Consider the following 23976-nt stretch of genomic DNA (forward strand, 5'->3'; position numbering starts at 1 on the left):
ATTTTAAGTGGATTTCCATCCAGAATTTTGACACATCAGAAATTTAAGTCGTTCATCATATAATAAATAGGTGACAGGGCTGTACAGGGAGCTTGAACATATCATTCACCATTTTCAAACGACAAAGTAAAAGTTAAGCATCTGAATAAATGTAAGTTAAAATGTATGATTGCTTAAATAAATTAGTATAGCTATGGTTTATCCTCCTGGTTACCAAAAAACCATCACATTTAGTGTAAAATTTGATGATTGGTTCTAAATCAACATATTTTAATCACTACCAATCAGTAAGAATCAACTTTTTTTAGACAGCCAAAAAAATGCAACTACAAAATACTTTAAATTGATTATTTTAAATCAAGGTTTCCTGCTTGAATCATGATTTAAAATCTGTAATTTGGATTATCTGTGGCATTCTGCCACGATCATGCTGAATCATCTTACCTCTTGCAGTCAGTGTCCATCCTAGTTGAAGCCTTAAATTAGAAATGGAAAAACCCTTGTTTTTTCTGAGCTAGATAAGAGCCTTTTTAAATTTCAGTATGTTACTGACACAAACATAATTCAGGCTGTGTCCAAGATAACAGTGCAAATCATTGTCTAAACCGTATAGTTTCTTCAGTGGACATGACTCCTCTAAGATGTGCTAAGACACATTTGGCTAGAGGAGTTGCCTCATAGGTCTTGGAGGATAGTTAGATGACTGGTCTGTATCATTTTACTAAGTGCTAGGGCTTGGTCTTGGAGTTCTATCATGAACTAAGATTTATCCTGTCTGGGAGTGACAAGAACCTGTTTTTTTGATTAATTATTCATAACAGTTTCTCTCATGACTGTGGATATCTTTTTTTTCCTCTCTCAAACTCTGGTTATCTCCAATCAAGATGGTTTCTCTTCTGAAAGGAGGAAATCTGTAAAGGCTTTCTTGATGCTGAAGAAGCTAGAAAAAAGATCCATTGCACTTAAACTAATAGTGCTCTGGAGCCACTACTGAAAACTAACAGCACAAGAATGGCTTCCTCTGATTGGTATGAGTTGTGTTATATAAAACCAATTGATTCAGGTTTTTTGGATTACTTAGTAATATTTTTTTTAAAAGCTATTTAAAGATTTCCTTACATCTCAATCCTTTACATTTTGTGGTTGAAGATGTACAGTTTTTGAAGATTTAAGTATATTTGTTTCCATATCTAAATTTGAATTTTCATAGCATTGTGCATCACAAAATAAAACTTTGTAATCTGCCCTAAAATGCAAAGTGTAAGTGTGTGTGTGTGTGTGTGTGTGTGTGTGTGTGTGTGTGTGTGTGTGTGTAAATATAAATGGAAGGAACATTCCACTTGTCATTTTTCAAGGTATGATGTTAGGACACAGGTATTGACATTTTTCTTCAAATAAGACCTTAAATCTTGTCTAGTTTTTCAGGGGGATTCTGTTGAATCCTACTGCCAGGCAAACTGGAAATAGTATTATTTGTATAAAGCAGAAGACAAGGTATAATTTTAGCTGATGGAAATTCATGAAGCATGTTAGTTTTTATTAAATATTATAATGTGTGCATGTATAAAAACTTAGTTCTGTAACGTTTCTTTAGCACACAGTTGTCAGTTTCTAGTGAGTGTGTTGGAAATGTCCATACTGTAATATGCATTTGGAGGGGAGGGAAGATGTTTAAATAACCTGTTTGAAAATATCTTTAAATGTGTCACACATTGTCACTCTGTTCACACTTGCTCCTCAAAACAATAATGGTGTCGCTGCTTTCTCAACTTACTAAGTGGAACAAAAGAGTGCCTTTCTCCTAGTTTTGTATAGATTGATTGATTGTATTACTGTACTATGTATAGACTGTGTAACCAGGAAAAAAATCAGTTTTACAAGATGAACATGAATGAAATAATACTCCCTAGTAGGGTGAAGGCTAAAACTTTGAAACCTAAATTAGTCCTGGGATTCTAAAATCTTGCTGTTTCTGGGGAAAGATGTTTATTAAATACCAAGTGCATTTGCAAGTATTAAAAAAGAGGGCAAAAAGTATAGAAAAAAGTCTAAGGCATGTAGGCATTTTTGTGCAGTAGGTAACTTCTTTAAACTGTCCTTGCACTACTTAAGTTCTGAATTATGAATTTGAAGTTCAGGGTTTTAAAGCTGCTAGTTGCACTTTAGTGCTAAACAGAAAAAATGCTTCCTTGCCCAAGGATGTTTACTTAAAACTGAACTTGTATCTGGAAGGAAGTGTCTGAACAATACTATCTTTTTTGGCTTAATATTGAACACAGAGTCCAAAAAAAGTTATTAAAAAGGCATGTTTTAAAATAATCAATCCCTCCTCCTCTCCATCCTCAGAGAAAAAACTGTACAAAAATCTGAGTTCTAGTAAGATGATTTGTTTGGCCTTTAAGTTATTAGGAGTCAGGATATCAAGCTACACTACATATGAAACTAATCTAGTCACTTTAATCTAAAGATGTTTGATAATTGGGGAAAAAGCGTGTCAAACTCCCCTTACTATGCAATAGACATGTGTTTCTAAGGCCTCTATAGCATGCAGAGTGCCACAGTAGCATGGTTGACTGTATCTAACAAATATTTGCAATGATTTTATGAAAAACTACTGCAACCATTACATTTTTTGGTCAAAAATCTTCTTTATAAAGGGCAAAATCCATAGCAGATCTGCTAAAAGATCAGTAAGACATAGCAAAATATACTCTTAAAAGGGCAACACATACTTTTCTCCTATAAATGCTCTACTAGGCATATCCAATCCTTAGTTATATACTGTAAACTTCTGATAATCCGGCACTTTTAGGACCCAGGGGGTGCTGGATTATCAGATATGCCGGAGTATCGGAAGGGGGGCTATGAGGGGGGTCCTGGGTGGCAGGGAGGGGTCGGCGGGCAGCTTCGGAGCGTGGGAGACGGCGGCGCTGCGGGACCAACCCGACAGCACCCCAGCTGTTCTGCCCCGGCTTCCCCAAGTCAGCCGCTGGTCAGTTTCAGCAGAGACTGACTTGGGGGAAGCCGGGGGCAGAGCAGCTCCAATTGTCTGGCTGGCCAGAGCACTTCCGGGTTCCAGTTGGTGCCAGACCACCAGGAGTGCTGGACCACTGGATGCCGGACAGTTGGAGTTTTACTGTATTGTCTAAATTTTTGTTTTACCTAAAAGACAGTAATGGCGTTAGTAAAGCTGTTCAGGTGTGTTGAATTTGCAGTATTATAATAACAAAAAAAAACCCAGAACAGACAGCAGCTCAGTTGTGGGCAACCTGTGGCCCAAGAGCCATATGTAACCCATTGGGGTTCTGTGTGGCCTATGAGCAGGCTCGGTCTTAGGGCAGGGCGAGCAAGGTGGTTGCCTAGGGCTCCATGCTGCCTGGCACATGCGCAGCTGCTCACTTGCTGCCCTGGCAGAGAGCTGCCAGGCCATGCAGTGCAGCCAGCCATAACATGCCGCCTTGGGCCCCGCAAATTTCGGCCATGAGACGCTGCTTACTCTTGCCCATCCACATAGTTTTGTTTTTTTCACGCCGGTATTACTAAAGTGACACAGACTTAAAGCAACGGCATGTTAAGTAAGTTGTATGCAGTCACCAGGTAACTCACTCAACACTAACTGTGAGAGCCATGTATTCATGTATCTCTCTGTATTCAAGTGCTGCTATGTTTGTTTGCACACCTCACACATTCTATGTATACAAGTGCAGTTAGCAAAAAAATACCCTGTCCTGGGAGGCTGGGCAGGTTACAACAAAGGTGGAGGGTCACTCGTGGGGCCTACTCAGTAGACTAGGTTGCCCATTACTTTTTACATTTCAATTTCTCTGATGTTTTGATTTAACTTTAGGTATGTTTCCAAAGCTCCATATTTTGGGGGGGGGCGGAGTTAAGGATATGTTCACTCAACGTTTGAATTATTTAGGTTTATATTGCAACCTAAGAAATATTTGAAGACTTTTGGAAAGATATTTTGGATTTTTCTATAGTATGGGGTGAACATTAAAAACTTATTTTTTTATTACTAGTAACTTAGATTGAAAAATATAGCTGCTTTTTCTGAAGACTTTGAACCAGACAAATGGTTATTCCATTAATTTTATATATATATGGAACTACAGTATTTAAGCTTTCATTAAGGCTTGTGTTTACTGCTTTTCACACCATGTATAAGTTGTATGATGAATTTTTTTTCTGATTAATTGCAGTACTCATCTGAGAAACTGAACAAAAGTGGCAGCTTGTTCCCTTTTGACATCAATGGTAAGTTTTTTGTTGGCATTGTCTTTGTTTCCTGAAATCTTAGCAGTATTTTACTGAGGTAATTGGTATCATAAGGGACCTTTCTATTGAAGTAAGGTGGAAGGGATTGGAGCATGCTCTTTTAGAGCCTCCTGGCTTACCCTGGCCTTGTAACAATACTGAGAATCACTGGTTGTTGATTTTTGTACTTGTGATCTGCTTTGCACAGCAAAACCACTTGTTATGTGTTTTTGTTAAATATCCATTGTGAGGTACAAATGCACAGCAACCGACCTTTTGTCCTGTCAAGGCTTTTTCTTGAGGCTTTCTTTATAGCAGAAAACCATACGTTCTGCCTTTTCACATACCTTCATTAAAAGAGGGCTTTGCAATATAGAATGAATCACATATTAGCTTTCAAATATCAGTTAACATGATGCAAACAATAAAAAGTTCATGTCAGGTGTTTTAGGGGGTGGAAAACCGTGTGTGTGTGTGTGTGTGTGTGTGTGTGTGTGTGTGTGTGTGTGTGTGTGTGTGTGTGTTATCCTGGCTTATCAAGTTACTGTTCCTGTGTTTCTTCTATCTTATTGCTATGTAATGGTTTTTTAAATCAAAGGTATTTTATTGATGGTGGGAAAAGCTGAAATTTTAAATCAGCTTAATTTCTTTGTAAGACATTGTGTGTTTCATTTACTCAGTGGGTTTGTCTCCTGATACTGCTCTCTGTTTCTTTGGGATTTCCAAGGGGACAACAGTATCACAATTTTACAACAGCCTAATACAAACAGTGCTCACAGCACATTTACTGTAAAATTATCAGTGATTTTGAACCATTATTTCTGGTTTTGTTTTACATGAATAAGCCTTCATAAGGGATCTTAAATCTAGATGCGAAGAAAATTTGCATTACAGTAGTGTCTCAAAATCCCAGACAGGATCAGGGCCTAAATGTACTACGGGTTTTATTCAAACTTAGCAAGGATGATTCCTGCCCTGAAGAGCTTACAAATTTAATGAAAGCAAAACACATATGATTGTACTGCTGTGAAAGACTGGAGGGAAAGAGGACAAAGGAATTCTAATAACACATATTTGCATAGGACAGCTGTCTGTAAGTTGAAAGGAATGGGGAGGGGTGGTGTTTTTGAGTAAACAAGATATGCTAACTATTGGAAGACCCCACTGACCGGGGAGCATATACATCTTATAGCTACTTGGCTTTGGAACCCTCAAAGCAACTTTTGTCTGTTGGTAAGTTTAAAAACAAAACAAAACAAACCTAGCAGCAGTGGAAATATAACTGCCGTACTGCATAAAACCAATGGCCTATCTAGCCTCATATCCTGTTTCCACCGTTGACCAGTATCACTACCTCAGAGGGAGCATACCGAACAGGCCAATCAATGGGAGTGACCTATCCCATCTTCCCTTCCTATCTTCTGGCAGTGGTTTAGGATCACCTGTGAACATGAGTCTACATCCCTGGCCATTTTCAAGATCCATATGTAAAATATAATCAGTCCGTTAACCTAGAAGAATTTTTGCCACCAGCTTTAAAAGTAATACTCTGGTCTAATATATGTTAGAGTAAGTAAGATAAAAGCTTCATCTTCTAATTACTAGCTTTACAAATTTACTTGGGAAAGACCTTTGGGTGTCCCAAGACTTTAATTCATCTTTTATTGCCACTTCCCCCAAATTGAGTGAAATATACTTGGCTAATTGGTTTAAATTAGCAAATTTTCTAACCAAGCATGAAGAGCTATTAACTGGCCAACAGGACAATGATATGTCTTTCAATTTGCAAATCCTAGGCGTCTGTTGTAGTTCCTCTTAGGCTTCACTCTATGGTGTAGGGGAACAGCTGTAAAATGTGCAAAATGTTCTCAAAGAAAAGCTTCACAAAAGAGTGAGGCTTGGCTGGCAGACTTTTTTGCAACCCAGCATTGCCACTTCACATCATAAGAAGTTGTACACTATGAGCTGTCTGTATTCACAATAACGTTTGTATAAGGGTTTTTTTTTAACGTGTAAAGTAAGGAGAATGGTGGCCCTTAATTTAGGGCTTTCATAGGCTTTGTGTCTTGGATATGAGTGGGAGTGACAAATGTTCCGCTACCCAAAAAACAATCTTAACCAACAGTTCCTAAAATAAGAGTTCTCAATATTTTATAATGTAACTAAAAGCTTTACAAATAAAGAATGAGCATACATCACATAAGCTTTGGACTTCTATAATGTGGTGTCTTGAAGGAAAAAAAATTTATAAAACTGTTTGGCTTTATATATGCAATGTATCTCCATAATGGAGGAGAATAAAATTATCTGTGGTCCCTATAGACTTAAAATAGTCATACCTATCAGCTAGATTTTTTTGATCCATGTTAAGTTTAAAAAAAAAAATCCCAACCTGCTAGATTTTTATACACGGTTTATTGAACCAGCTCAGCCCTACCTATGGTCATTCAGTACTACTGATCTTTAGGGAAATATATTATTTGTAGACTCAGGAGAAGTAGGTAAACTTGCTGCTACTGCTTATTAATATCAGCATTTTATTGTGAAAGTTTGCATTGTGCAAAATGATTTGCTGTGCTATGCTTTGTAAGTGACAGAGCTAAACTGTCCATAGCTCTTAATATGTAAAAGTAATTGGCATTTTAACAGTAGCCATACTGAAGTATAAGGATGAGTATTCAGTGTGGAGTTACATTGTTACTTAAGCGTGTCTTTAAGAGAATTTGTGTGAACTATTTTTTTTGGTTGGTTTTTTAACTCTGAAATCCCAGAGTTTTCCTGTTATCTTCCTCTTCAAAGCTAGCTCATGTTAGAGGGTCAGGTTTTGGTAAAGATGCAGAGTTAAGTGCCATCTTCATGGCTAAGATAAGTAGGATTTCCAGCTTGTTAGTTTGTACCCAAATCTCTTTTCGTGTAAGCTAACAGTATCCTATTTTATTCTCTTCCCTTACATTTTTCTTCCTTAGAAGAGAGTCCTTGGAAAGCTTTAAATGGGGGTTGTCCAATCCAAGCTGAAGCGACCAAAAATTCAGCTTACCCTTTCCCAGTGTGCCCATTCAGTAGAGGCACAGCCACCAACGTGAGTCTGCAATGGCAGCAGGAATCTTCCAATGCATCTATGGTGTCAGGATGGATAAGTGAACTAAACCTTAATGAAAGCTCGGGACAGCCATTGGCACCACCTACCAAACGCCACTGTAGGTCACTCTCTGAGCCAGATGAATTGGCTCGCTGTCGGTCACCATGGAAACCCGGCAGTTCAAAAGTCTGGACTCCTGTATCAAAGAGACGATGCAACAGTGGTGGCAGTGCCACTCTGCAGCGCTGCAACAGTCATGGGAGTGCAAACTTACAAAGAAGCACAAGTATCAGCTTGCCACAAAATGTTCTGTCCTTAAATAGTGTCTTCACTATCACCAGCTTCAACACGTCTCCAGTCCCCAGACCTTCCTCTGCGAGCAGCGGCTTCGTGGACAGTAGTGAGGGAAGCACAAGTTCAAGTATCCGCTGGAATTCTGCAGGACACTGTGACTTTAACCCTAGGCGTCGCCTTTCCCTTTCACAGGAGCACATCACTGAGACAGGAAACCTCTTGCCTTCAGCCAACAGCACTCCCACCTCCACACCAGAGCTCAGCCGGCGTCAGGGCTTGCTGAGATGCCGTTCACAGCCTTGTGTCCTGAATGAAAAGAAAAGCCGGCTAAAGCGCAGACGGGAGGAGGATGTAAGGTGGAATCGTCCGTCTTTAGACTTTTTTAAAATGACACGGGTGAGATTTTTTCTTTCTTCAGTAGAGTCTAGAAATTAATTGTTGCATACAGGCTATTTCCAGGTAATAGTTGGTTAAACCAAACTCTGTGTAGTCAGATAAATTGGTGTTAATGTTGGATTTTGTAATTTCAGTAATACAGCTGGGTTTCTGCCACTTGTTAACTTCATGCTTTGTAGCTACCTATTACTGTCTATTACTAGGGCCCTTGTACACAGCAGTCTGCTTTTACATACTGTACCAAGGGCTGCATAAAAACACTGGACAGAGTTGGAATGGAGAAAAATTGGTCTTGCTTCTGAAATGCCACAGCAACATCAGGAGCTAAGTGGAGGAAATAGTAGTTGGTCAAGTAACTATTCTCATGAGATGGGCTTATGTGCTGTAGTCAGGTGTTGTGGCACAAATGTGTTCCCGTTTTAGTAACCCCTTTATGGCTCTAATGCCTTGAAGTAAAAAATCAATCAGAATGTGTATCGGTCAACTAAATGTGATAAATATGCATCAACAAAATCTATAGGCAAATGCAATCAAAGAAGCTAATGGAGACGGCAGTGGAAACAGATGTGTCTGCATCGAGTTTCTCCAAACATTGTCCCACACTACTAGAAAAATGTATTCTTTAGACCAGCTATGTCAAATTCTTTCGCTTTTCAACTTTGGCATGAGAATTTTATTTGAACAAGTAACATTTTTTTTCATTATGTGCATAATCCTGAATTAGGGGAAGTGTAGCCCTTATGCAAAGTTTAACTCGTGTACAATTATGTAATGATGATGTAGATTTAAGTATGTGCTGCAGTTAAAAACAAATCCCATTGCTTGGTGTCCATGGGAGCAATATTAAGTCACTTAGGCCATAAAGACAGCTCTGGTATTGTGGTGTCATCGTAAGTCAGCATCATCTACACCCTTTAACACATCTTCCATAACTTTATTGGCAACAGCGTTGGCAAGGTTCATGTAACCTCCCTTCCTCTTCAAAGACCAGCCAAATATTGTCTGTTTTTTAAGGTTTCTGGCCTGTGACTGTCAGTTTCCTGACAATTAATTATTCTTCTATTAAACTTCCTAATATCGATACATGTTTTTTAAATTAAAAGTTTTACTGAAGTTAGTATGCTGTTTCTTGCTACTGTTCTGGCTAAGCTGGAAGTTTGTTTTCTCATTTATCAGAAACATCAATACAGTTACTTTTGGGCGTTCAGATCTTGTCATGTGGCAAATAATTCACTAAGAACTGTCCTGTGATACATTTGGTACAGGAATGATTTTGTAATGTACTTTTTTTGGTAATGTAGCTTCTTATATTCATTTTGAGTAGGTATCTCATTATTGTGTCAGTCACTGTTAGTCATTTAGTACTGAAAGACCTCCTGTCTTGGAAACATGATAGTCAGTAGACCTTATACATAGGCTATGATTCTGTAAAAAGATGTTCAGTCTATACTATGAAAATGTTTAGCCTGTACTGTGAATGCCCATTATTTGAAAATGACCTAAATTCACTAGAAGTACTTCATGGAAACATGATGGGATAAGATTTAATAAAGGACACAAAGTATGGACTGGAGATAATCTTAGCCCATTTAAAAGATATAACTTTAATTAAAGTAAACACTAATGAACAAAAAGCATTCTGAGGGTCATGGTCAAATTTCTAGTGTATTGATTTTTTAATGCAAACTTTCACTGACTGTCACCATCTTAAGCTAGTGCTTTTATTTAAATTGAAAATTCTCTTTGGAAGAGAATTTTGGAAGAGTTTTTTGTTTTGTGAGTCTGTTCTCTTGTTTTGATACTGATTTTTTTTTTTAAATCTGAAATAATTTTGAAAATTTTGTATAGTTTTTAACTAAAGCAACTATAATTTGAAATGCGATCATGAGCCTTGATCCAGCAGCCAGAGCCAGGCAGTGGATCCTATACAAGGCTCAATGCAGCATTGGAACCAACAAATGTTCCTTGTTGAACTCTCAATTATTACATTTCTTTCTGGCTTTTAAAGATGCCTTACTCACAAAATAGCAATTGATTGTGACATCACTGATGTCTAATTTTAATTTGATCTAAAAATATGCAGGTAGGCTTATATCAAATGAGTCTTGATTAGTCATCTAACATCTTCCTGTGCTAATGATTGGCAGAAGTCTAAAACAGATTATGGAATTAGTATTAATTTACAGTGAGCTTTTTTGTAAATACTGCTAACTCATAAAAACACAATTTATTTAATTCCTTTAATAGGCTGCAGGCTTTGGAAGTTATTTTAAATCAAAAACTACCCAAAATATTTTTTTATCTAATACTGATGAATCTGAGCCATGTAAGAAGAAAAATATCCACAGAGGCAATCTTGGTTTTAGTCAAAAGTTGCCCCATTTCTCATATTGTTCTATAATATCTGCTAAACTGAAAGCTAGGCACCTACTTAAGTTGTCTAAAACAAGAATCAGAAACTGAAGCCAATTTCCGTTTTACTATTAGTGGATTCAGTTAACTTTGTTCTCTATTGATGTATTTCTAACTTTTGAATGATTTGTTTTTTGTATAGTCACGTAGCAGTGTTTTGGACAGACGGAACACTAAGAAATGTGTGCTTTAATTTCTTGCAACTTTTTTTATGGTATACAGTATGTAAGTCTATTTTCTGCTAGTACAGTCTCTGCACTCCTATTTAGGATTAACTGTTGCTTTATCCCAGCAAATTAAACTACTTGTTTGCTGTAAATACCAGGGATGTAAGTGACGAGTCGACTATCCAATAAGCAAATGCTTATTAGATACTCGACACATTGATTGACTAGTCACTTCCCTCCCCCTTGCTGCCTCTATTACAAAAAGCCTGTTCTCCTTCTCTTCGCCCTCCCCCCCCCCTTTCCCTCCAGCTCCTTGGGACTGGGTGGGATGCACTGGTGGCGCTTCCTCTTTGAAATGTACATCGGGCTCCATCGACTATTCGATTAGTTAATTAATCGATATTTAATATCCCTAGTAAATACACAAGACTCTAATTCTACAAATGCCAGAACTACTTCAACACTGAATTTAAGCGCAAAACTTGAGCACCTCCTTCTCCAAAGCCCTACATAAATCTAGCCTCCAAACACCTATGTTTGTTCTCATTTCCTCCCACTCCTACATGTCTTTCCTGATATTCCTTCTTGCATCTCTTTTCCTGCACTCTGTTTAACTTCTTTATTCATACTGTTCCTTGTACTTAGATGTCTCCTCTTCCTGTCTATCAAGCACATTAGTTCATTCTCTCCCTGCAGTCCTTCAAAATCTAATTATGGGAATCTCTCTGTCCTGTGGCTCATTTGTTCCCCTGAAAAGCTTATGGTCTAAGTAAAAATGCCTACTAAGGATGTTAAAATGTGGTGTTTTTGGTAAGCGTGTAACCACTGAATTTTTGAGTGGTTACACGTTTACACATGGGAGGAGCCAGCTCAACAGAAGCTGGCTCCCTGCACATTCCAGCTCCTGTGGAGCCACCCTCTTCTTCTATACTGCTGCCTGATACAAAGGCAGCAGAGTAGGGGCGAGCGAATGCGGGGATCCGGCTTTTAAGCTAGCTCCCGTGCATACCGAGAGTCTGCATGTAATTGTGAAGGTTAACGATTGAGCACAGGTCCTATTACACTTAATACGCACCATCCACCATCAGATGAGTTTTAAGATCTCAGTAAGGCTCACTGTCTGCATAATTATGCATAATGGTGGATAGCCCAGACTTCATTGAGCAAGATAGGAGGTAATATTTAAAATGTTGGCAAAAAATTAAGTACCAGTACTTGAACCGAAACAAGTTGTCATGTTAGGACAGAGTTAAATTGTAGTTTATCATGAGCTAAACTGCATTTGTAGATTGTAGTAAGGGTATCTGGTGTCTGTATCTGATGCAAATAAAAAATCACCCTGTTCTTCGAGTAGTGTCCCCGTGGGTGCTGTACTCTAGATAAAATCATCCTGTTCATTTGGTTGTGGTGGAGAGAACGGCTAAGGGGCTCCATTCGGTGGTTGTTAATCGTACAGAATTCCTAAGCTTTATTTCCCTGTCTGATTGAGAGGCTAGTAATACATGGTATATTGATGATGCCTATAATTGTAAAGGATGCTGTTCTCAACTGACTTCTCAAGTTCCCCAACCCCCATCTGGGGGAAGGGTTCAGATTTATTTATTAGACGATGAATTTCTTGTAGGACAGAACTTGTTGTCATTTGATTAGTAAGGTAGCCTCCTTGGCAAAAGTAAAACCAATTGCTTACGTTGGCTTTACTTTTGCCAAGTTTTTATGAGATCTAATATATACAGAGTAGGGATGTAAGCTACTAGTGGACTATCTGATAAAAATAAGCTTATACAGATGGTTGACTAGTCACTTCCTCCCCCACTTGCTGCCTCTGTCAGAGACAGTGAGGTGGGGTGCAGGAGCTGGCTTAAAAGCTGGTTCCCCCCAGCACCAGCTCTGTGGAAGGCAGAATGGTAGCAGGGACCTGGCACGAGCCAGGAATCAGCTGATTCTTTGCTTGCCACTAGTCCCAGATTCAGCACCTTTGCTGGTTCTTAATACATTTAAAGAGCAGAGGCGCAGCGAGGGGGACCCAGCACAAGCTGGTACAGCTGATGGCCGGCTTGCGTCAGGTCATCCTCACTGCGCACCAGCCTTTTAAATGTATTAAGACCTGGCAGAGCTTCTAATACACTTAAAAAGAAGAGCCACAGTGGGGTTAGCACCCAGGGCCAAGAGCTAACCCTACTGTGGCTCCCCTGCTTATTGATTAATCGACTAGTTGATAGAAATTCCATCGACTAGTTGATTTAAACTAAATTTAACATCCCTAATACAGAGTCCTGAAAAATTTGAAACATTAATCATGTGGGGAAAAAAAAATTGACCAATGGAACTTTGCTACTGACGGTGTGCTTGTTTCAGCTGGGAAAAAAAAAACAACCTACAAGTCCTCGAAAAATAGCTCCGATAATGTGCTTAAACGTTTAGCTTTACTCCGTCATAGATGTATTTGCAATTGTGAAATAACACAAAATGAAAAAAATAACCAAACCCCCCACTTCTCCCATGCCATCCAGCAGTCTCTCCTACAACTCCTGTCCCATGGGGGTAGGCCCAGCCTCCCACTTCAGATACTGTGACCTGGCAAGTGCAGAGTGCCAGGCTGGCTTACTCTGCAACATGCTCCCCAGGCCCTGCTACCCTAATATTATTTATTTTAAGAGTGGATGGGGTCTCTGAAGATATTGTGAGGGAACTGGAGTAGGAAGAAGTAGTGACTGGAAAGATCTGTGACTTCCCATGGGGTTTGTCATTGAGTGGGAATGGGAAGTGGGAATTATTGATAGAATACTAGGTAAATTTCAAGGGTTGAGGGCACTAAGGAACTGTCTGGGATATTTTGAGGGGATTATCTGTGGTGCAGATTTGTGAGTGTCTTGAGAGAAATAATGCTCAATATAATGTATTATAGGTAAAACTTGGATTTAGATACATATTTACATTGGGTCATTTGAGGTTTTTTATTGTAAGTGTAATATAAAACCAAAATTAATCCTGAAAAATAAATTTCTTGGAGCCCTAGTTATACTGTAGAACCTCAGTTACAAATACCCAGGGGATGGAAGTTGTTTGTAGTTCTGATCAAGATGGTTATTCTTTCAAAAACTTACAACTGAATAATTACTTGATACAGTCCTTGAAACTTTACTATGAAGAAGAAATCCACTACTTTCCCCTTATTTTTGTTTTTAGTAATTTACATTCAATACTGTATTTGTATTTTATTATTCCTTGCTGCTTTTTGATTGTACCCTTCTGGTTCCATATGAGGTGCATGGTTGCTTGGTCGGTCTGTAACTCAAGTGTTGGCTTTGAGATTCTACTATAGATATTTTAGATCTGTTCCTAATATACATACAGGCTCAGCAGGTTCATTTCCAATAAGGAATAGAAAATAAAATATTTTACTACATAGGCTTCATTTTACAGATATACTTTTATTTACGTGGCAACACAATTTTTCTTATAGCTTAAATTTTTTCTGGAACATTAACCCATTGAAATATTCAATTTTAAATAGATGTAGTTGAAATGGGGAATAGTAGTAGAAATCTCTCGGTTCTTGTATGGTGCCAATCACCATTGAATCTGATGAAATAAGATTGGGGATGTTAGGATATACGGTTAACTGATGAGCTTGGGCTTGTGGATTAACCTTCACAGGTTCACAAAAGGCCCCCTGAATCCCTTTGCTACTGCCTCTGATACAGCTGGCTCCCGTGTGCTACCCATGCTGCTGCCTCTGATACAGAAGCAGCAGTGGGGAGAGGGGCAAGCAGCTCTCTAGGAGCTGCCTCCCTCCTTGTGTGTAAACGTGTAACCACTGAAATTTCAGCAGTTACATGTTTACCAAAAAGAAGCACTTCTAAATATCCCTACTAAAAATCTTTTAACAAGGAAACATTGAACCATAACACAAACATACATATTACATTCAAATGGGCATGAGCTCTACTTTTCAGCTTCTTGTGTCATCCAGAGAAGCTTAGAAATTCTCATTTAGTCTTCAACATTTTAGAAGGTAAACAATAAAGATTTTGGTGAGGTTTTTTTTATACTTTAAGTTGGTTGAAGTAACTGACAGCTACAAATGCAATATATTCTTGTGCAAAATAAATAGCATTGCCGTTTTTAAAACACAGGATACTATGTTTGGGTATCTTTTATTAAGAGTGAAACTTACTCCTGCAAACATTTTTGCCACTCCTTATTCGTACAGTACAGCAGGCATTTTGAGAGAGATAAGAATACAAAGACTATTTGTATATGTGAAATGCTGCTGTGTTTCCAGGGATATCTTCTAACTAAGGTAGTACATGGTTTTCTTTATATGGATTAGATAGCTTTTTCAATAATTAATTTATATTGAATGTAGTGTTTCAAAAGCCAGATGAAGACAAAAGACTGATGGCTTCCAATTGCTTAAATAGACTCTCCCCTCCCCACCAGGAAAATGGATTCCAGTGACCATGCCACCTGACCTATGTCTTGCTAGGACAATCCACAGTTTTGGCTTATGGGACAAACATGACCATCCACAGGACGTTGGTTTGAGTACTGAGTCATTTGTTACCGGAAGTATCACTAAGGGCCCTAATTAGCACATTTAGAACTCTGAACAGATTCACACTTCATATTTCTGACTTCACATGCAAGAATGATACATGCACAAAAAAGGATATACAGATTCAGCAGATTGTAACTATAAAATGGATCTGTTACATGACCTATTTCACATAGAGCCTCCTTGAGTTATGCATATTCATTCATAAGCTAATTCTCATAAGATATGGTGTGGCCATTTGAGAGGGCCCCCTTGCTCTGGGAGGTGGTCTTATGAGGAAAATCGTTGTCATATTTGTAGTTCAAACCTATATTTTGGCTTGGCAGAATTCAGTTTTTATTTTTTTATCATTTTGACTGGTATCAATGTTTAAGCATGCCTTCAGTTTTAATTTTGAATGATCACAATTGGATCTTTAGGGGAAGTGTTCATACATCAAGGGTAAGACAATCATTTAATGACACTCAGCTTTGAAAAGTTAAAGTTTTGTAACTGTTACAATGCAAATTTTCCACATCACATGTCAAAGTATAAAGTAAATATCCTTAAGTCAGAATAAGTTCTCATGCAACTTTTTTTCTTTCATAACCTACAGTAAACTTTTATTATTGGCACAGATTTTTTTGTTTAGTAAGTATATGGTGAAATTGACATTTATTGATCAACACAACTATTACAATATAGGAATGCTTGAAAGAATTAGATTTTTATGTAAGAATTTTTTTTCCTGTAAATTCATTTTCCCTCAAGCTTATAATTTTGTTTCTAATTAGACTTCCTATCTACTTGGGTGATATATTTTAGATTAATTTATCTCCATCTTTGAATGGTTCACTTTATCCTGGGGTATGAATAATTTTAATCAGTTTGGCTTCTGAACTCTCGTGTTGGTGTGGGGGAGGAACGTCCTGGTCTCAACACTCTAGAATTTAGTAATTAAACAACTAGCTGCACTAAGGATGACAACATGTAGATGACTACAAAATTAACTGATAAACCTAGGCTTATCGGTTAATCTTGTCAACTTCACACATTCCCCTCCCTCTACTGCCTCTGGAGAAAAAGGAGTCCAGTTGATTAAAATCAGTACAGGTCTCTTTCTCAGGGAAAGTACCATATGAATTTTCTTGTGTTAAAATATGGAGATGTTGCTTGAATACACAATTTAATCTGAAACTAAAAACTGGTAACTTAAGAGATCAAGTGAATTTTTTTTTTAACTTTACAAGTCCCCAAATCAGTGGTGACTGGACCAGATCACCTTGTCTGATCTGGCTATCTTAGGCCTCCAATACCATCTGAGTAGTAAACTGAACTGTTACAGGAAATGAAACTATCGTGTGTTACAGGAGGTTAATAAGAGACCGAAGTGCACCAGTGGCGAAAAATGATTGTGATATACAGGTAGATAATCCTGGAAGGCTATCTGCATCAATGGCTGGTGATGGTTGCATAACATTTGTCTGGATACCAATGTCCTTTGTTGGCATCTCCCAGACTCAGTATATTTCAATAACAACCATATAACAACATCTCATAACTCCATATGCAGTGATGTAGATATTTTGACAAAGCATTAAGTTTCAATACATTAGTAACTTGTCATGGGATGTGTTACAAGGCATTCTTTGTACAAAATATAACCATGTACATGTGGTGCATGGGGGTCACAGAGTACTATTTTTCAGGTACAGGATGAAATTCAATAAGATCAAATGCAAAATACTCCAGATAGGAAGGAATACTCAATTAAACACCTACAAAATAAGAAATGACTGCCTAGGAAGGAATACTTTGCAAAGGGTTCCGAAGGTCATAGTGGATCATAAGCTAAATATGAGTCAACAGTGTAACACCGCTTGATAAAAGCGAACAGTCTGGGATGAGTTAGCAGGAGTGTTGTAAACAAGACACAAGGGCTGTGTCTAGACTGGCAAGTTTTTCCGCAAAATCATTTGCTTTTGTGGAAAAACTTGCCAGCTGTCTACACTGGCCGCTTGAATTTCCAGAAAAGCACTGACGATCTCATATAAGATCGTCAGTGCTTTTCTGGAAATACTATGCTGCTCCCGTTGGGGCAAAAGTCTTTTTCCGAAAGACTTTTGCGCAAAAGGGCCAGTGTAGACAGCACAGTACTGTTTTCCGCAAAAAAAGCCCTGATCGCGAAAATGGCGATCGGAGCTTTTTTGTGCAAAACCACGTCTAGATGGCCACGGACGCTTTTCTGCAAAAAGTGCTTTTGCGGAAAAGCATCCTGCCAATCTAGCCGTGCTTTTCCGAAAATGCTTTTAATGGAAAAGTTTCCGTTAAAACCATTTTTGGAAAATCATGCCAGTATAGACATAGCCAAGAGGTATTTCTTCTCCTCTAAACCGTGTTGCTGAAGCCTTGGAGTATTGTGACCATTTCTGGGCGCCACAATCCAGGAGAAATGTGGACCAATTAAAGGAAGTCCAGAGGAGAGCAACAAAAATTAAGTCTGGAAAACATGATCTATAGAGAAGACTGAAAAAATTGGGTTTGTTTAATTTGGAGGAGACTGAGGGGACATAAGAACAATAGTAAAAATGGTTATTACCCACTAAGCTTTAACTGCTTGATATGGAAGGGGTTTTCAGCCTTTTTTTGGGGTGAGTGGCGAATTTTAGATGAAACTATAAATCAGAATTAACTACATAATGTCTAAAATGACAAATTATCTTAACAGGCAATGTGATTTTCTTTCATAGGTTATCCTGTTTAATAAGAATCTAAATACTAATCTAATGGATTATGTTCTCAATCAGCAAGGTTTCAAGATGATCTCATCTGTAGAATAGCTGATATTTATTACCTTAGGGAAACCAGTGGTGTATATTATGTTCACATACATATTAGTACACTATAGCTGAATATGGCCATTTAACCTTATAATGATGAGCCAGAGAATTTCACTTGACAAATGTTTAAGACAAAGTAGAGTTGGGATCTCCACAATCTATTATGCATCTTCATTCATTTTGTTTAACTAATCTGATTATTTAGATTTTAATCCTATTTTAAACCATTTAAAAACGTTAGCAATAATACTCGTGAGTTGTGCATGCCATTAGTAAATATTAAATTCCTCCATACCAGCTGCTGGAAGCTTAAATCACCCCCCTCACAAACACTCTCTTCTAAGCCCCGTCAAGTAGATCTGTGGTACACTGGAACCATGGGTAAGATGGGTCTCCTATGTAGAAGAAATTTTCTCCCTCAAAAGGCTGGTCTGCATAGCCATAGTTTTCATGTTACTGAGGTAGAAGTGAATTGTACCCTGTATTCAGTTTGACTAATGTAATAGTCTTCTGTGAAGACTGGTACAGATGTTCATCCCTCTGTAATGCTGCTGAATTTCAAAGCTCACTGTCAGTAACATATCTCAGCATGAAATATGTAATCTGTGGCTTGGTTAGACATACGTTGGTATAACTAATTTTCCACATGTGTACATGCATACCTCTCTCTCGCCCTATATGTGGAAGATACATGCCCCTGAACAGCCAGTTAGCACTGTCTACACTAGGAGTCAGATCAGTATATGTGAATGGGAGGGACGTCTTTGGGAAGGTGGAGTACCTACACTGATGAGAAGCTCTGAACCTGTAGACAGGCCCTAGCAATTGCATTGAGCAGATCGGAGTTAGCTATGAATTGTCCTTGTAGTCTGTAAGCTAGTTATTTTCAAAAGACAGATTTTTTTTTAATCTTTTTGTACATCATGTTGCCTGGGAGCTAGTCTGTTGATGGTATGCCAAGAGCACTTGGAGAGCTTTGTGCTTTCATGTTCATGGCTGAATTTGGAGCAACTTCCCCCCCCCCCCCATCCTAACTCTGTGTTAAGTGAAAAGGATTGGAAGACTCTTTTAGAACAAAAAATGTTCAGAATGTGTAGGCACTTCACTGTTTTCCTAGTGTTTAGTCTCAAATAGCTTAAATATTTAATCTAAGAGGCGGATGACCTACTGGGAATCAGTGAATTTGTGTAATGTGTGTTGGAATTAGACTGGCAGAAACTTGTGTACTACCTAGCAAAGAATGTGTTTATGCTTAATTAAAGTGGTCAGCTCACCAGTACAGAAATACATGGGTTAATAAGTTTATTCTAAAAATAATTATTCAGTTCTTTTCCTTCTGGTCATTCTTTAATTCTATACTGTGTGTGCATGTGCATACCACATGCACATCTACCAGCATTTACTGCTGTGAAAGTTTTCCTACTTAAAAGGAGAAAATGGATCTGGATCTAAAACATAAAGTAACTCGCACTCAGTGGTTAATTGTCAACTGAGATCAGGGCAGTAGTTGCTTTAAATCCATTTAAAATGCCATGTAACTCTCTTCTAATAGAAATTCTGCTTCTTAGAGGGTAATGCTCTGAATCTTGGTTTTTATTTTTGTGTTGATCCTTGCTGCATTGCATTGTCTTGCAGACTTCACTTCAACTTCAGTGAAAGTTTCATTTCTGTGTATTATACTAGCTCCACTTAGACAAAATGGGGCATGGTGGTACAAGCAGCTGTTTATGAATCCTGCTACCGAGCTGGTTAGTCCCATTGAAAGTTAGACCTTACAATAGTGGAGGATCAGGCAGAATAGAGTTTTATGCTAACTTACTTGGGCCAGTTCCAACAAAGGACCATAAGTTGTGGTGTTTTGGAGAGGACTCCTGTTTCAGGAGCATGCGCTGCTAGCTTTACTTGACAGGTCCTGAACGTATTACTCGTTTATAGTTTTCTTTTGTGTTTTTTGGACTGGCATTAAATCTTAAATCTTACCTTATTGGTGACTAGCAGGAGGATCCAGGGGCTGTGAGGGGACACTCTTATTATTCTTAGCAGCTTTCTGGTATTTGCCTGCCAGACTGGAAGGGCTATCATTTCCAAGCTGCTGGAAGAGAGATAGGAGTGGCTATATTGCTAGCTTGGAGGTTGAAGAGTGGGGAATGGACAAATGTCTGCTATTATGCTGTCCCCCATCTTTGTTTTAACTTAAATTGTTTTGTGGTGCTCTCATGAACAACTCCAGTGCCCACCTCTTGTTGCTGTTCATAATTTCTCCAAACCACAATAATGTGAAACTAACGTGATTAAGATATCTCTGGGTTTTTATTGGCTTCCATTTGCAGCTTAATCGTTTATTTAGCTGCAGCCTCCTGACCTTTCTTGGTATACTGAATCTTATTCTTCTACAGTGGTTTGGCGAGGAGTGTGGGAGTTAATTATAGATCCATGAAATAGCACTAGCCACTTTAGGTTTTGTTAAAGGTCCTTGGTAGTAATGAAAGCAGCTGTCAGGTTACTACATTCTCCTTTCTTGTCTGATTGACGTGTCTGCACTCCAACTAGACTAATGGTGAATGAAAAGTCCCCCTTCTGCTGTAATGATGGGACATCACAGTAATTTGTGAGAGAGCAGAAGAAAGTGTGACCTAATCAGGGGGAAAAAAAGCTTCAAACTTGGTCTGTCCTGTCAAGCAAAATGAGTGATCAAATTGGAATACTTTGAATTTGAACTGTTTGTTATAATTATAATGAAAGTTGTTTTTCACTGTGTTATGTCTTACAGGAAATATTGTCTTAATGTTCTTGAACACAGACGCTTTGTTTTCTGCTATTACTCTACACAATTTCCTCTCCCCTCTACCCATTTGTAGTAGATATATTGCAGAAGCATTTGCATATTTTGCAATTGGGGAAGAGTATGCATCCTAGTGAGATTCTCCATTCTTTCAAATCTCATTGTACAACTGTATTCAGAGTTGTGTTAAATTTTGAAATAAGATACTGCAGTTTATAAATAAATAGCAGTATTAACCATAAATAACAGCAGAAATAAACTGTTCTCTAAATCCACATTTGAGACTTATAAGTCTCAAACCAGGAATGTCTCCAATCTCTATGTAACCAAGGGTCATGTTGGTAAATCCCCAGAAATTTGTGGGCTGCACTTAAATGGAGCAATTTTTTCTAGCTGCCATAGTCTTATATTTGGAGAAATTTGAACCATCAATGCTACAGGTCCTAATAGTCTGTTCTGTATTAAAGGTGAAGGTAGATGTGGATTACGTCATGTAACCCTGAGCCTGCATAAGCCAGCCATTCCATAATGCAAGTGGCTCTTTGGACATACAATTGAAGGAGGAAATACAAAATGCTTGATGGAGAACTCTAGTCCCAATCCAATAATTTCAATATAAATGGTCCATAATGAGTTGCCCCCAGTAACAATTTGTTTCCCCCCTGTTGTATGTTCATCATCTGTAGAAGGAGCGCTGAACTCCATGGAGCTGGGTAGGGAAGGAGTGGGGAGTAATCTATTTTAGCTCCTTTTGGTACAGGAATGCGACAGTGAATCAAGAGCCACATAGAGGAATGTGCCTTTCCTGCTCCAAAAATATAGTGCCATTGGAGCACTGATATTTCTTCCCCCACTAATATGCGACATTCTAACTTTGGGTGATTGTGTCATCGTCCAACCATACCATCTGTTAGGTCTCTCCCAAGCTGGCTTATTAAAGAGTTAGGGAAAGGGTAGCCTTGTTTCCTTTATCTTGAACTAGCTGCTTGACAGGTTTTGCTCAGTCCTCCTGGCCCACACCCCATGCCTGGCAGCTGTGTGAACCCCCTCTTAATTCTCTCAGCTCCATAACAGGAGATATTACCTTTTGTACAGACACTCCCAAGATGTTCCCTAGTGTTGGTTTGAGAACTTCAGTGATGAAAGTTGTTGGTTGATCTGTCCTTGAACCAAGAAGTGAAGCTGGGGCAGGAAAATGAGATTAAATTTTTGAAATTCAGTATTAAAATAGGTTTACAGTTATCTCCCTGTGTGGCTCAGTTGTTTAATATTGTTACCATTATTTTTGTTAGCAAGATTCAAATTTTCTTCAGCTTGAAGGAAGGCAAGAAAGCTCGAAGCTATCGACACAGTTCTCCATGTGTTTGCCTTTTACAAGTCTGAGATGGTGTCCCATTAACAATGATGTACCAGCCAGTTGTTCCCGTTTCTAAACTATGAATGATTCCTCCCCAAAAATAAATGCATCCCATTTTTCAGTTGCTTGCTCGTGGTTTTCTTGAAGCTATTTTTAAACATTGTGTATGTTGAACGATAAGCTACTCTGAGTAGCTGTCTTTCTACATGGTTTTTGTGCAGAGCATAGTACAGTTGGTGCTAGCCAACACTAGGGCGTTATTTCAAAATAATTCCCTTTAGAGTGAATTTATAAGCAGAATGTCCATGCTACCAAGCCCATTAATTCAAAATAATGGGCCACTTATTTCAAAATCTGTACTCCTGCTTTGTCTGGGAATAACACCTATTTTGAGAGAGTTATTTCAAAATAGCATTATGGTGGATGCCCAGTACCACTATTTTGAAATAACTACCCCCCAGAATCATTCAAACTAATTATTCCCCAGTGCTTTGTGGGTCTCTAAGTCGAGCCCATATTAACGGAATCTGCCTCAGGTTAATTTCGAGGCTTCCCCATGGTGGGGACATGCTATTTCAATTTTGAAAATCAGGATTTAAGCCAAACTTAGTTATTTCAAAATAATTTCCGAGTGTAGACATGCCCTTAAGCTCCGGACCAAACTGGGACTTCTGTATCATCACCATATTATGGTTAATAGAAATTATGTACATTCTGGCACTGAGGTTAGATATCTTGGCAAAAGTAGTGGAGAAGTAGATGGAATGAGTTCTTGAGCGAGAAAGAAAACAATGTTGCTTGGAGAAGCAAAGCTGTTCTCTTCCCTCTTCTCCCTCTGCCCCCCATTCTCTCCATACCCCATGTCACTCCCATTGGTCCATATTCTGTATCAGGCATAGGAGTGATAAGGCAAGAGGGAACTATAGTAGCTGAAGATATATTTATTTATGCTGCTCATTGTATATTAAAATTAAAAATTACTAAAACTTTATGGTTTTGTTCTGGGATTTGGCGCAGTAAGTTATTCTGTAGTTCAAATGTTGCTTTATTTCTTAAAGTCTGATCTAGTTGTTAGGATTTTTGTCTTTCGGATGGCGCTATACCAAGTTTTTTCAGAAGGTCAAATTGTATGTTATACATACTTTATATGAATTTAGAGCACATACTAAGTGTGAACTTATTAAACAAAATGACAACATACAAAATATAGTGCTGATGATCTTGCAACCCTTAAATTCTACTTTACCCCTGAAGTTTCAGTGCTGTATGCTGCATCTGTCATGGGTGTACTGTTTTGCTGACTTAGTGCCTTTTAATTTGCCTGCCCACTTACAGTATCTATTTTCAGTAGAAAGCACTTCATATTTGCTTTGTGAAGAGGCTCATCTTCTTAAATCAACAAGAGCAAATGGAAGTAGGTAAGCTACTAAATATCAGGTATTAACTGTTCTTAGATGATAGAATGTAGGACTGGAAGGGAACTTGAGAGGTCATCTAGTCCAGTCCTCTGTACTCATGGCAGGGCTAAGTATTGTCTAGAACAGAGATGGGGAACCTTTTTTGGGTCTGGGGCTGCTGACCTACAGAAAAATCAATTGAGTAGGCAGCAGGGGATGGAGTACCAGCATGGGCTCCCAGATGCTAGGAGGAGGAGCCCTGAGTCCTCTGGGGCTGGATCCAGGTAAGCTGGGGACCACATCTGGCTGCTGGGCCTTAGGTTCCCCACCTCTGATCTAGAACCCCCCTGACCTGTGACTGACTGACCTGTTTTTAAAAATCTCACATGATGGGAATTCTGCAATCTCCCAAGGTAACTTATCCCTTGCTGCAGTTGATGCTCGTTGCTTTT

At 38.5% G+C, this 23976-nt stretch overlaps 1 protein-coding gene across 5 annotated transcripts in view; it reads left to right on the plus strand.

Annotated features, from left to right (window-relative positions):
- Window positions 1–23976, plus strand: part of FAM53A (family with sequence similarity 53 member A) — a 95886-nt gene that overhangs the window by 37431 nt on the left and 34479 nt on the right. For 4 of the 5 annotated variants that reach the window (XM_075930909.1, XM_075930907.1, XM_075930911.1 and 1 more), the window contains exons 3-4: window positions 4206–4260; window positions 7227–8029. In XM_075930909.1, the coding sequence (XP_075787024.1) occupies window positions 4206–4260; window positions 7227–8029 (858 nt within the window). The remainder of the gene's footprint in view (window positions 1–4205; window positions 4261–7226; window positions 8030–23976) is intronic. The other variant, XM_075930910.1, reaches the window with a different exon arrangement.

The sequence above is a fragment of the Pelodiscus sinensis genome, chromosome 5 (assembly GCF_049634645.1).
Source record: "Pelodiscus sinensis isolate JC-2024 chromosome 5, ASM4963464v1, whole genome shotgun sequence".
NCBI classification, from domain to species: domain Eukaryota; kingdom Metazoa; phylum Chordata; order Testudines; family Trionychidae; genus Pelodiscus; species Pelodiscus sinensis.